Source organism: Octopus sinensis, linkage group LG1 (assembly GCF_006345805.1).
Source record: "Octopus sinensis linkage group LG1, ASM634580v1, whole genome shotgun sequence".
Classification (NCBI taxonomy): Eukaryota; Metazoa; Mollusca; class Cephalopoda; order Octopoda; family Octopodidae; genus Octopus; species Octopus sinensis.
The window spans coordinates 80,179,672-80,193,894 of record NC_042997.1 but is presented as its reverse complement, the minus strand read 5'-3'; the positions used below and the strand labels follow the sequence as shown (position 1 = coordinate 80,193,894).

Sequence of the window (14,223 nt, the reverse complement as noted above, 5' to 3'; positions counted from 1 at the left end):
TTATTATTATAAAGTTTAGAACATAGAAATGTGTCTTACATGAAATTGTGAAGGAAGGTTTTCATATCAACACCTTAAAATGAGAGCTACTTCTGAGGAAAGTTAGTATCAACAGAGATTTAAGATAAATATTAAATTATATCAAAATGAAGGATTTTGAGAACTAAGTCCTAAACTTGGGAAAGGATGTGAGATAAATAATGATAGTAATAAAATGATACACACACTACATTGTGGAGACTACATTGTTTAATGTGTCTTCCCTTTCCTTAGTATGGTGCAATTTGAGGGAGATTTTCTGTAATTTCAAGCAGGTATAGCAACTAGAAAAAGACTTCTTTGGCCTGGAACATTATAAGTCCTACACTGGTACTACTTGTACAAGTCCAAGTCAACATCCTTCCATATGCATGCTGAGAGGAAGACTTTACACACTCATACACTTTATATATATATATATATATATATATACACACACACACACACACACATGGTATTAAATTTAGATTTGAAAATACTCATGAACAATTCTGTAAATGTAATACACACATACACACATACAAAGTCACCCTATCCTCATATACAAAGCATTATCTAATAAATATTAGTATATGCCTGATAGTATTATACAACATTCTAATAGAAATAAGCAGCATGTACCATATGTTACACAACATTCAAACTATGGTGAACTGGCACATTTGGTAGTATAGTGGCTGACAAAATGCCTTGCAGTATTTAGCTGTTTATTTTTATGTTCTGAGTTCAAATCTCTCAGAAGTTGACTTTGTCATTCAACCTTCTGGGGTTGATACCACCCAAGTTGTTATTATCAAAATGTTCCTTCTCACCAAATTTGAGGCCTTGCCTCTGTGCTACAAATCAATATCATACAATATTGATGCAAGTAGATATAATTCAAAATTGGTTATTACAAGTATTACTTTTTTAGTTGATATCTCGTTATATCTATTATTTACATTATTTACATTTGACAGATATTTGTCCTCATCTTGTTTGTTGTTAACACAATGTTTCAGCTGATATACCCTCCAGCCTTCATCAGTTGTCTCGGGGTAATTTTGAACCTGGGTTCTCATTCCTAAGGTATTTTTCGATGTTATTATTATTATTATTGTTATTATTCAGGTCACTGCCTGGAATAAAACTCAGAATTCTGGGATTAGTAGCCCACACTCTTAACCACTACACCATATGCCCACAGGCTACTAACCCCAAGATTCCAAGTTTGATTCCAGGCAGTGACCTGAATAATAATAATAATAATAATATCAAAAAATACCTTAGGAATGAGAACCTGGGTTCGAAATTTCCCCTGATGAAGGCTGGAGAGTGTATCAGCCGAAACGTTGTGTTAACAACAAACAAGATGAGGACAAATATCCATCAAATGTAAATAATGTACATAATTCTTCATCTCTTAAATATAGAACTCGTTATATCTGTTGTAAATTATTACACTAGTGAAAATATATAGGATATATATGGAAGTATTAGTTTTTCTGTTCTGTTTCTTGAAGAAACTGTTCAAGAGAAAAAGTAAAATATTTGAATATTCCTTTAACCAGGCATAGGAGTGTTTTATTTTTTATTTGAAGGAAAGTTTAGTCAGTAGAAATATTAATCCAAGTGTATTACTAATGGAAAGGCAAAATGAACTCAGTAACTAAGATATTTTCTAATTTGTAGTTTGTATGTTCAAAGCTACTGAAACCATTTTGTTGTCTGAAAAGTCCTTCATTTTCTATTCATCATCAAATCACTTAGTTGTCAAGAATATTTAATAAGTCATTTGGGAATGATGTTGCAATAGAATTTCATCCTATCTGGATAGACAGTAGTCATCTTTAATCCACTTCACATGATGAAAGCAAGACCTAAACACTAGATGTCAAGATTTTAACTCGGAACTTTTAAGTATCAAGAACTAATTACAGTAAAGCATCAAATTCAGTATTGCATAGTCTGAAACATCTCCGTCAATTTAGATAACTATGAAGTTTAGTTTTGTGTGTGTGTGTGTGTGTGTGTGTGTCCATATAAATATGGGTACATTCTGTGTTAATATAAATTCATGTGTTTGGCTAGATTTATATGTCTGAATTGTTGAATGTATGTTTGTGCGTTTAAGGCTGTTTCTTATAATTTATTGTTCCATTTTTTTTAGTCTTCTACTTCAACAAACTATATTTAATTAAGCAAGCAGTTCACCATTTGGTACATTAGCACACCTAGTTCTGTGCATGTGCCTCAATCACACCATTTGCACACTAATTATTGCGGTTCATGTTGCTTCTTTTGCTTTTATTGTTTTTGTTGCTATTTTATATTCTTTCTTTCTTTTATACATTCACGTGTTTTAACAATCTTATTGTCAATTATGTTGTTTGAGTTAAAGTGTTCACTTCATTTCACTTTGTTAATTTGCAGCTTGGTAACTTTGCTTTTCTTTAAAAGTTTTCAAATTTAAACAGTGGTTCTTAACAAAGCTTCAGCAGTTTAAAAAATAATATAAAGCAACGCTTGGCCAGCATAATTCTCTATCATTTGGATAAAAACTTATTCGGGGTTAATTTATTGACAAGGCAGGATATAAGGGTCAATTCCTCCCAACAGGGTTTGAATTGAGATTCATTGTGTATAATTATGCTTCTGGATTTCTTTAAGTATCAGAGGAGAACCCCATAGATTGTGTTAGGAGATTTGGTAAAAATAATAATAATTTGACTAGATACAGTTATATAACTTGACATGGTAGTGTAACATAGATAGAGTAGTAACTAGATACAGTAGCATAATTGGATACTGTGATGTGACTAGGTACAATGATGTGAGTAATGTAACTGGTTATTATGACTTGGTGTAATTTAACTTAGTATAATTGTGTCATACACAAATACAGATCGCTTTCCTTTTCTCATAACAGTCGGTGGAAATTGTGATAGCACTATATCTGTGATAAATTGATTAATTTCTGAATTTGAACATTTTCAATCAAGAAACCCTATATTGTTAGTTTTTGTTATTGTTCATACTTTTAAAATAACTTGACATACAAATATTGTGAGTAGTACTTAGTGATTGTTCTAAAACTTGGCAGGTCATCTTTTAGCATCCCTCATAGTTTCATGAAATATTATTTCTTGTAATTTTTCATACATTTTCAATTTTCCTTGTGTTAGTATCTTTTGGAGATCTAAAATGTGAAGCTAACTTTTGGGTGTCTAAACCATGAAGAGTGTTTTATTTTTAAATTTTAAATTACTTACTCTTCATTTTTCAAAATTAGTTGACTTTTATTTTGACAAAAAGTGTAATTTTTCATTTAACAATAGAAACCATCAGGAAACAAGTAGTTGTAATGTAGCAAACTTCATAACCTTTCAGCTTGAAATATCATGAACAGTTAGTGGAAATTATGCTGTCTGTATGAAATTTAAGTAGATTCATCATTGTTGCTTTCTAAATTTGCATGTATTCAATGTTGAACAATAACTATTAGAGACTCAGTTCATTGTCTGTATATTGACTCCTGTATAAATGAAAGGAAAATTTGATAGCAAGTTGACTTCCCTAATGAGTTGTAATTATGCTTTTTTTTCAACTTGCATACTAAATATTTGGATAAAGGAATAAAATACAGATTAATCCAAACAGGATCTAATCTATAAGAACCAAATAGCAAAATACATTTTGTTACTATCTATAAACTTTCATCCTGACAAAGACATTTACATTACAATGACTTCAGGTAACTGTAAAATGTGTGCCATACTAGAGTATAATTTACTGTTGTAAGTCACTACATCACTTTGGAATTGACAAATATCCCATTAACTTGCTGTGCTTAAAGCAGAATCCTGTCCTTCAATGAGCAAATCAACTTCACTAACTTCAATGACAGCCGGAATATTACTAGCTCTATGATTTTTATTATTTTCAACCTCACATCCTCTACACTTGTATGATGAATCACATAATGGTATTACTTAAACAGTAGTTGTAGAAGATCTATTATAGTGTTTCTGCTTGAAGAAGCTGCTTTATCAGCTGTAATTTATTACCTCACAATATTGAATACAGCATCTAAAACTTAATTTATCACTGCCAGTAAAGAATGTTGGAATTGAAATGGGAGAATGTTTTCAAAAGAAAGTGTTGGGTGACAACGATGTCTAGTAAACATGGAAATCTCAACTTCCTTTTCTGTCTTTAAATAAATGGCCATAGGTTACAGATCATGAGAAGCCTTCATTTCTTCACTAGTTGCAGTTGACTATATATGAAATATTGTGCTGCACAGGATTGAAAGTCAACTAAGATTTTGTTAGAGAGGACAGATTTTTAACTTTTATGCCAATAACCGCTTCCATCATAAAAACTTGAATTTTATTTGGAATTTCTACTCATTAAAAATCACAAAATGTAGTATTTGTAGTGTTAATTTATAATTTTCTACATAGGTTATTTGCACAAATTATTATTTAAATATTACAAAATGTTTGCCAACATCTATGTCTGTAAATGGCACAAAAATAGGACAATATACTTTTTTATCTTGATTTCATTATTTTTATATTTTGAGACATCTTTTGCTATTCTCTTTTCTCTGTATTTTACTTTAACTGTTTAAAATATATTTTTGTGTTTCATATTTTAGTTTAATTCTTTTGTATTGTTTATGAATACTTTAAACTTTATGTTTTAGGGAGAGGAATATTTCAATCCCTTTTTTTTTTAATAAGTGTACTTAAGGTTTGATGCAAGCATATTTATCACAATAAAGTTTGCTTCGTTTTTTTTTTGTTTTTTTTATGCTAACGGCAAATTGTAATTTTTTTTTTTCAAGAATGCTATATCTGGCTAAACTATTTCAACATGTGTCATTTATAACTAATACAACCTCTGCTTTGATGTTTGTTTGCATTGCTAATGCTCTCAATTCTTAACATCTTGCAAAATAGTTCTAATACAAAAGTTTTAAATATTATATTACACTGTGCAATTGGTTGGATTTTGTTAGAGTACATTGTTCTTTTACTACTGAAAGATTTTTAAGCAGTCTGTTAGCCCTCACCACTACTTGAAAGTGCTGATGTATCGTTCCTATTCTTTGAATAATTTTGGTTAGTTTACTTATGCTTTTAAGTTATCATTAGTCCAACCCATGCTAGCATGGAAAGCGGACGTTAAATGATGATGATGATTAAGAAAGCAATTATCTCTTTAAAAGAAAACAACTGTATATACTTAAGTTATAAAGCTATTTTCTTTTGTTGCTTTATCTCTTAAGATTAATGTCATACAATGAAAGTTTACAAACCAGATCAGTTTTACTGTTACAACATTTGCTCATAGGCAAAGTTATTCACCTAATTCCAAGCAAATGAGATGAGTGAAAGGGAAATTGAACTATTGGTTTCAATCTCAGTCTATATCTGCAGTTTCATTTTGTTTGGCTGCCTGCTTAACTTTTCTTGTAAGTTGAATTGTAAAAGCAGATATACTGATTTGCTAATTTCAGCTTTAGGGTTTGAAGGGCATGTATATTTGGTATGTTGTTGTTTATAATTAGGATCAGATAATAAAAGCAGCATTACAACATTACCATTCCTTTAGTAATTGACACATTGTTAGCATTTCAATTGAAATTTGAAGTAACAAAATAATCTTATTTGCAACATATATATATATATACAATATGTATACAGGTGGTTTGATAAGTGCTAATACACAAAACTCTTAACTCTTGAGTCATATATATATATATATATATATATATATATATACCACCACTTCTAATGGCTTTATCCTGAAGTCATATCTTTCAAATGTTTTAGAGATATTTGTTTTATTGTCTTTATTAATGTGCAAATAAATTTGTTCTCATACATAGACTAAAATGGTTTGCTTTTAGCAAAGTATTTTAATAAAAAGTTAAGCAACTATAGTCACTACAAAGAACATATTCCTGCATGTATCATGAAATGTTATCATGAATAAAAGTTCAGCATGGTCACACACTGAAACCAGTGACATTAATTAATCTTATATTTAACATGGTATCTTGATAAACTGTTGAACTGATTATCTGATTATCAACAAATAAAGTAATGTTTTTCATACTTATAATTATGACAAACATGAGTCGTATATCTTTTTGAATGGTTCTATTATTTTAGAAATTCTATTTTACTTCTGTCCCAAACCTCTTTATGAGTTAATACTATAAATTATATAGTCTTACCTTCAGTGTCACTGGAGTGACTCCAAAACACTGCACTTGAAAAGCACTGCTTTCAAAAATCAAACCTCTTTCTTTAAAGAAACAGCTTAATAATATTTTAGATTTCTTCTAGTCCTACTTAAGATGTTTACCTCACTAAATTTGCATAAAGTTTGAAAATATATTTATGCCTTTATTAACAAGTCTATCTGGTATGACAAAACTATCTACTAAACAATAAACAGCATGGCAACTGTAGTAATAGTTTCTAACTGGCATTGTCGGCAGCTTAAGAGAAGAATTTATATATCACTAGGAGTATGTCTTACACAAAAGCTGAGCCATAGTGATTAATTTTAAGGAAATTTATTAAGCATTGTGGTGATACAAACTAATAAGCTAGCTACAAATTACCCTCAAATAAAAAAGAAAACATTTTAACTGTTGAATTACTTAAAATATTAAGAATCTAAAAAAATGTCTGTGTAAAGTTTTTGTATTTTTTAAACATGAAAGCATTTAATCATTATGGAATATCTATATTTCTATGATGTTATTTTGTTAAATTAACTTGCAGTGTATATGATTATGTAGACTACTGATTCTTCAGATATATCTTTGTAAAACATATTTCAATAAGTTGGTAATTCTGTTTTATCATTTCGCTTTTCCTAATGTCTGCTTTCTGCGACAAAGCTGTTATTTCTTATTGAAATCTGACACATCACATTGAAATGATGACAAAACCTGTTCAGCCTTTGTAGGTGTTATCAAATCAGTCTAACTCTAAAAGATGAAAATATGTTTCATTTTCCTTGAAGAAAAACAAGGAAAGTTGATTTATGTCAGTTTCAATAGTGTGTGACTGGTTGATTATTTCTACATTAGTTGACAAATGCTATAACATATTCATGATAGTTTCTGGTCTATTTCTACTGACTGGTGTTACAATAATAGTAGGGTATGTAGTAGTAATAGCAGGTAGTATTGGTTAGGTCACTTGTTATGTAACCCAGCCAATACTGAGATTATACTTTTGTGGTTACATGCATGTAAATTTAGCTAAGGGAATAACTCTTCAACCTAAATCCCAAGACAGTATTAGCTGTTATTAGCATTCTAAAGGGAAATTTGTTGGAAACTAATTTTTGCAACTGTATTTTCAATTGCTTTTTTTACCACTCCAAATTTCCACTTAGACAATACTTTTACTAAAATGGCTATTAGAATTTTTGATGAAAGAAATAACTTTTGATAGTCGTATATTTATAGTTTTTTTTTAGTTTTTTTTTTTTTTTTTTTAGAATGTTTCATACTAGATAATAAATTATTCAGATATTATTATTATTATTATTGTTGTTGCTATTTTGAAATTTAATATTAACCATTTTGAAACTTATTTTCACAATATTTGCAATGTTTATTAACATTCTAATTTTGTTTTGCAGACATTGAGCTTAAAACATGTAAATAGTAACCAGTGTTTGGATAAACCCAGTCCTGATGATTCTGACACACCTAGCATAGGTAAGTTTGAATGTATGTAAAGTAAGAATACACTAATCCAACCAAAGAGGTCTTAGTGAATTTGTATGTTGTCATTGATGGTTTGGAAATGATACTTCACTTTAAATTCACTTGATGCATTGGATGGTTGGAGGGAGCTGATTGATGAACAAGCAGAAAACCAGATTCCAAGGAAGGTGGTGATAATTTATAAGGACAAAAATTAATCTATAAGAGGATTCATAAAATTCAGTTAGTTTGGTTTGCCATGAGGAGTGAATGGATCTAACAATAGTGAGTCCCTGCCCTTCTTTTGAGAGAGCCAGAGTGAAAGAATATATAGCAATGTTGTTATGTTGGTCACAAAATAGTGAGAAAAGAATGGAATAGAATGGGGAACCAGTGGAAAGTAATGAGTGTATGGGGTGAAAATGGAGGAAATAAACAGCGAGGGTGGGTGATGTAGAAGAAAGGTATGGGAACTCAGTTGAAATAGGTGAGGTGAAGGCCATATGAAATAAAGTATGAGATAGTACTGAGACAGACATGCCAGCATTGAAAACAGATGTTAAAAGGATAATGATGATGATGATGGTAACAGCATGAGTGGGAACATGTGGACAAAAGAAAATGCTTGAAAACAAGGTCGGTGTAAGGTAAAGGAATGATAGAGGAAGCTTTCAGAGAAGTAAAATCAGTAAAGAGTGATCATGATGTGAGGAATTTAGAGGCTGAAAGATTGCATAATGTAAGTTAGTGAGGGATGGACAGAAATGTAAAGTAGTCTGTGACAGGAGGTGTGGATAGCAGAAAAATACAATACAATCCAAAATAAAAGGTACATCATATAATAGCCAGACATTTTTGAGGATGGAAACTGAAAGTTAAGACAGATATTAAGGCTCTGTGGAGCAAATGTACCCAGACTGACATTGACACTCATGAACAAGCTAGATTTCATAACTGATTACTACATATTACAGTAATGTTTTATTCAAATTGATTGAGAAATTCTGTCACCTAGATGGCTGGTCAGTGATAGACAAATTGTAAAATGCTTAGAAGAGATTATGAAAATATTTATCATTACTGAAGATAAAGGATTTTCTTCTTGTTTAAAAGGAAATGATAGGAGAATAGATTGTGAGATATATTTAGATTATAGGTAAGGTTATGTTGGAATGGAACAAGTGTCAATAAAGATAAAGTGTAATCCTTGACGTGGATTAAAAGTATTTAATCTCAATTTCATATGACTGATTGATATGATTTAGAGAGACAACTGATAATAATTGAAAAGAAAAAGCAGCTAGATAAAAAAGAGAAAAGAAAAATTTGCTTATTACCTGAGAAAACTGGTACTTTATAGTAAGTCGAAAGAATATTTAAGTAGTTGACTTAGATATTGCATTAATAGGTACAATTCATGTTGAAATATTATTGTATTGATTTCAGAAGCTTTAAATACTTACTTTAAATACTTACCAAGATAAAAAAAAAAAACCCCATGCTAAGTTCAAAGTCTTGTTAATTGTATGTTTAGTCCAGGCCAGTTTTGATAGACGAAGGAAGCCTATGGTTGTCAAAGGCATTCCAGCTGTAACTACTTCAATTTTGAACCTTAGACATAGTATATCTAGTACTAATTATCGGACAAGTCCTTCTTTTTTCAAGATGAAGTTTGATTTGATAGTAACTTGGCTTCCATTTTTAGTAGGTAAGATGACATTATATGACAGATTGCTTGATAACTGGTAACTGTCACTAAAAAATATAGCTCTGTGATGGTCTTCATTGAAGAATCTGTTATAATTAAGTTTATTAACAGGGATTTCATACCATAGCGCATTGAAAACTGTTTCTGAATAAACACTAGGCTTACTCACTTTGAAACTATATAAATTATAATTCATTACAGTTGCTAACAGTAGAAAGTGGAGGCGCAATGGCCCAGTGGTTAGGGCAGCGGACTCGTGGTCATAGGATCGCGGTTTCGATTCCCAGACCGGGCGTTGTGAGTGTTTATTGAGCGAAAACACCTAAAAGCTCCACGAGGCTCCGGCAGGGGATGGTGGTGATCCCTGCTGTACTCTTTCACCACAACTTTCTCTCACTCTTACTTCCTGTTTCTGTTGTACCTGTATTTCAAGGGGCCGGCCTTGTCACTCTCTGTGTCACGCTGAATATCCCCGAGAACTATGTTAAGGGTGCACATGTCTGTGGAGTGCTCAGCCACTTACACGTTAATTTCACGAGCAGGCTGTTCCGTTGATTCGGATCAACCGGAACCCTCATCGTCGTAACCGATGGAGTGCTTCCACTAACAGTAGAAACTGCTCCACTACAAGAACATCAGAAACTCATTGGAATTAATAAAAAATATATCTAAATTGAGGGATTCAGTTAATTTTTGGAATTTAATTTATTTCAATGTCTGAAATGGTTAATGGATTTAAATTTTCTGTGTCTTGCTCTCTTAACCTTTTTGCATTTAAGTCATATCCAGCCCAAATATTCCACCTGTTTTATGTTCAAACCGGTCAGATCTAACCTCTCATATCAATCCTACAATGTCATTCTAAAAATAAACATTCACATCATCAAAATTTCAATGCTGCGAGGTAATTCATGATTAACTCAAAACAATGTGATTAAATAAGCATTACATTTAACAGAATAATCTGAATGCTAAAGAATTAAATACTATTTAATTAAAAGCTGTGCTTGCACAACTGAGGTTTCATGTTTTCTTTCTAAACAAATGATTAAAGTATGAGCTTTATCTTTTTTTTTTTTTTTTTGTAGGGAACTGTAATAACAGCCCAAGCCAACAGTGGATACTTACAGACATGAAATGGCAGTGAGAATTGTTCTAGACATTTGGGGTGTCAAAGTTAGGTTTGATCTGGAGAGTTGGCAGTGAGGAAAAGAATTGGAGTTGGATTGACACTAATGCTACCTGTTGCCTCTTTGTTATACGTTTTGTTCTTCTTAATCTTGAATATATCATCTTCAACCTCACAAACATTCCTGTGATAATAATGTACAAACTACAGAAAGCTGTGGCAACAGCAGCGACAACAAGACAGAAATAATGAGATGAATCAATACAAATTACAATGAGAGAAAATGAAAGAAATCAACAGTCTGTTAGAGAAGGGAAAATTATATTTAGTCTGACCTATTCTTATTAATGTGAGCCCCATTTCCCCTTTCTCATTAATTAACAAGACCCCAGGACCACCACCCTGTCATATCCCTTCCCTACCACAAATTACTTTTTAGTTGTTACTGTTGTCAAATAACAAGCTGCCGACCCAGTGACTGACCTCGCTCTATATTTGTGTATCTGTATACATGTGTACATCTGTGCCTTTTTCATAGATGCATATGTACACATATACATGTGTGCATGTATGCACACACACACACAAACACACACACACAGTACACATACATACACAAGCAATGACAAATATACCTACACATACACACACACATAAATGGAGCCATTGCTTGTCATAGACATTTTTGACTTTCATTACAACACTCTTTGCCCTTTTAAGTTTGGAATAAATTTTCTTTTACTTTAACAGAGCAATTCCTGCCACATCACCTAGACACAGGAGACACACATGCAAAATATAAAACAAAAAAAACTAGTCCTGTCGTAGTAAAAAAAACAGCTCCTTTCCCCAATAAAATCACACCCACTCACACCACATCCTTAGCCAATCATTCACAAAATGCTGGAAATAGCATAGACAACAGTAATGTGATTGAAATTTTAAAATTTATTAAAAAAATTATTTCATTTAAAACCAACAAAGAAGAGGAAGGAGGAGAGACAATCTGTTTTGTGCGAGTGAAAAAAAAATCTCTTAAAATTAGCTCACATTGTTAGACATGTATATGGTATTTCTTGGAATATATTGCGTTCAACTCAGTGAAAAATGGGCTGCATTATTGCTACTGAGTAGATTACTCATCCTTATCATCTTCATCTCCATTAAACTCTATGAAGGATATTGCCTGACGACATGATTGATGCCATATATATATATATATATACACACACACACACACACACACACACACACACACACACATATTTGTGGCTTTAAACGATAGGAAGAAATAAAGTATTTCAATTTGGGATCAATTCTAGGGTTTTTTTCTGTTTTGTTTTTTTTTGTTTCTCTCTCTCTCTTTCTTTTTCTTTTTGTTATGACTTGGTCTCACGCACATACGAATTATCTGTGCGTGACCAAGAGCAAGAAAAGACGTTTACCAAACCAGACATTATTCAAGGGAGGTAACTCTTGTATCACTGGTGTAACTTCTTTTTTTTTTTTTTGAAGGGAGGCTACTTTTGGCAGTTTCTTTACTTGGTCATTCTGCTGTGGAGTTGTTCCTTATTTTTGGCAAATATTTCTTCTAAACTAACAGTCAAACATCTAACTAAGCTGTTGGATTGGTTTTCATGAATTTTTGTAAATACTATTCTGTAATAGTTTTGTTAAAAACGAAAATAAAAGAAATTCAAATTTCCTTGTAGCTTCTGAAAATTTATGAGTGTATGTATGTAACATCTATTATCATACCTTAAATGAGACAGTTGAATAAGCATTTTGGTTTCTTTTCCAAAAGTTAATATACATTTCTAGATGAGATCCTACTTCAGTCATATTCAGTTCTAATTGTGTTACATCATGATTTTGTTTTTTATGGTTTATTGAATTTGTTCAGTATTCTTTATATCATTATGTTATTTATTGGTAAATGGGTTCTGTCATCTGTAAGTATAGGAAAGTATGTGTGTGAGTTATTGATGCCATAAAAATCCGACATCCATTTTGCCATACAAAGATACCTTGTAACAAATGATTCAGATGCAATAGTAAAACTGTATGTAATCTCACTAAAGTCAGGTTTTGTACCAATGTGTGTCTGAGAGAGAGGGGAGGGATATATAATTAATGATAATTAATTATAATTTAAGTAATTTCCATTGAGAATTTTCATTTGGAATTGAAGAATATTAAATGAAATCATTTAGTGAAGGGACATATTAACACACTGATGCAGTTCCAGCAAGATTGAAAATTAGGTTGTGCTTTGCTTCACTTTCCTCATATTTACACAAAAATAAAAGTTTCATGGTAAAAATCCTATCAACCAAATGGACTATTGTTAGAACTGACTAGATTATTTGGTTTGGATTTTAAAAATGACTGTCCTTATCACTGTAAAATTTAATCCTGTTGTTTCTCTAAGTAGTTTTATTGGCCCTTTTTTATTAATGCACTTTTTAATGTGACTTATTTTATTTATTTTTTCCTTATTGGAATATAACTGCTTTGTTACACTATTTGGCCTACTAAAATATCTTCTCTTTAAAATCATCTAAATATTTTGATGACTTTTAGAAAGTTATTTGATTATTTTTCAAGCCTCTAATGCTTTTTTTTTTTAATATCAGTCCACCAGCTTATATTTCTAAGTTAAATATTTTATTTCATTTCCAAAGTTTTAGCTAACACTTATCTTCAAATATTTCTCTCTTGAAACTGTTACTTAACAATTCTCCTGCCTACATACATATACACTCATATTGTGGAGGAATGTTATAGAATACGAATTTGACTTGAACAAGTGAATGATGCAAATTCAGACTGTACATTCAGGATTGTAAAAGCAAGAATTAATTTTTGTCAAACATTTTTATTCCTGAGTCAGTCTTTACATCAGAATATTCTTTTCATATCATCTTCATCCTCATCCATTTTTTTTTAATGAGTTTTCTTGCAAATGTTAAAGCAGAATAAAAACAATTGTTTGGGGTAAGTTTTTATTATGTTGTTCTTGTTGCTTATATCTAACTTCAACCATCTTCATTGTTATTTTAATAATAAAAGAGATAGGAAAAGCACTGAATGTTTCAGTAAAGACTGTTTTCATTTATTTATGCATTAAAAGACAACCTGGTTGTGTACTAGAACTTTTGTTCTGTGCCATTCTTGTTTCAGTTTACCACTGCTGCTTTGAGATTTCATTTCCCTACTAATAATCTTTTTTTATTAAGGCAGCAAGTTAGGAGAATCACTAGCATGACAGGCATGATGCTCAACAGCATTTCTTCCTACTTTATGTTCTGAGTTTGGATTCTGCCAAGGCCAACTTTGCTTTCATGCTTTCAGGGTCAATATAATTGACTTAACTCCATACCCCAAGGTCGCTGGCCTTATGCCAAAATTTGAAACCAATATTATTAATCAGTATGAAAAAGGTGATGAGCTGGCATAATTCTTATCAAGTCAGACAAAATGCTTAACAGTATTTATTCTTGTTCTTTACATTCTGAGTTCAAATGCTGTTGAGGTCAACTTTCCTTGCCTTTCATTCTTTCAGGGTTGATAAAATAATGTCAGGTACTTGGATTGATAAATCACTCCCTAATTGCTGGCTTT

At 31.3% G+C, this 14,223-nt stretch overlaps 1 protein-coding gene across 18 annotated transcripts in view; it reads left to right on the top strand.

The window, feature by feature from the left end:
• LOC115209152 (polypeptide N-acetylgalactosaminyltransferase 1) overlaps positions 1-13,264 on the top strand; it is a 612,460-nt gene extending 599,196 nt beyond the window's left edge. For all 18 annotated transcript variants that reach the window (XM_036502255.1, XM_036502216.1, XM_029777469.2 and 15 more), the window contains 2 exons: positions 7,696-7,774; positions 10,559-13,264. In XM_036502255.1, coding sequence (XP_036358148.1) covers positions 7,696-7,774; positions 10,559-10,617 — 138 coding nt within the window. In that variant the 3' untranslated portion in view covers positions 10,618-13,264. The remainder of the gene's footprint in view (positions 1-7,695; positions 7,775-10,558) is intronic.
• The last annotated feature ends 959 nt before the right edge of the window (positions 13,265-14,223 follow it).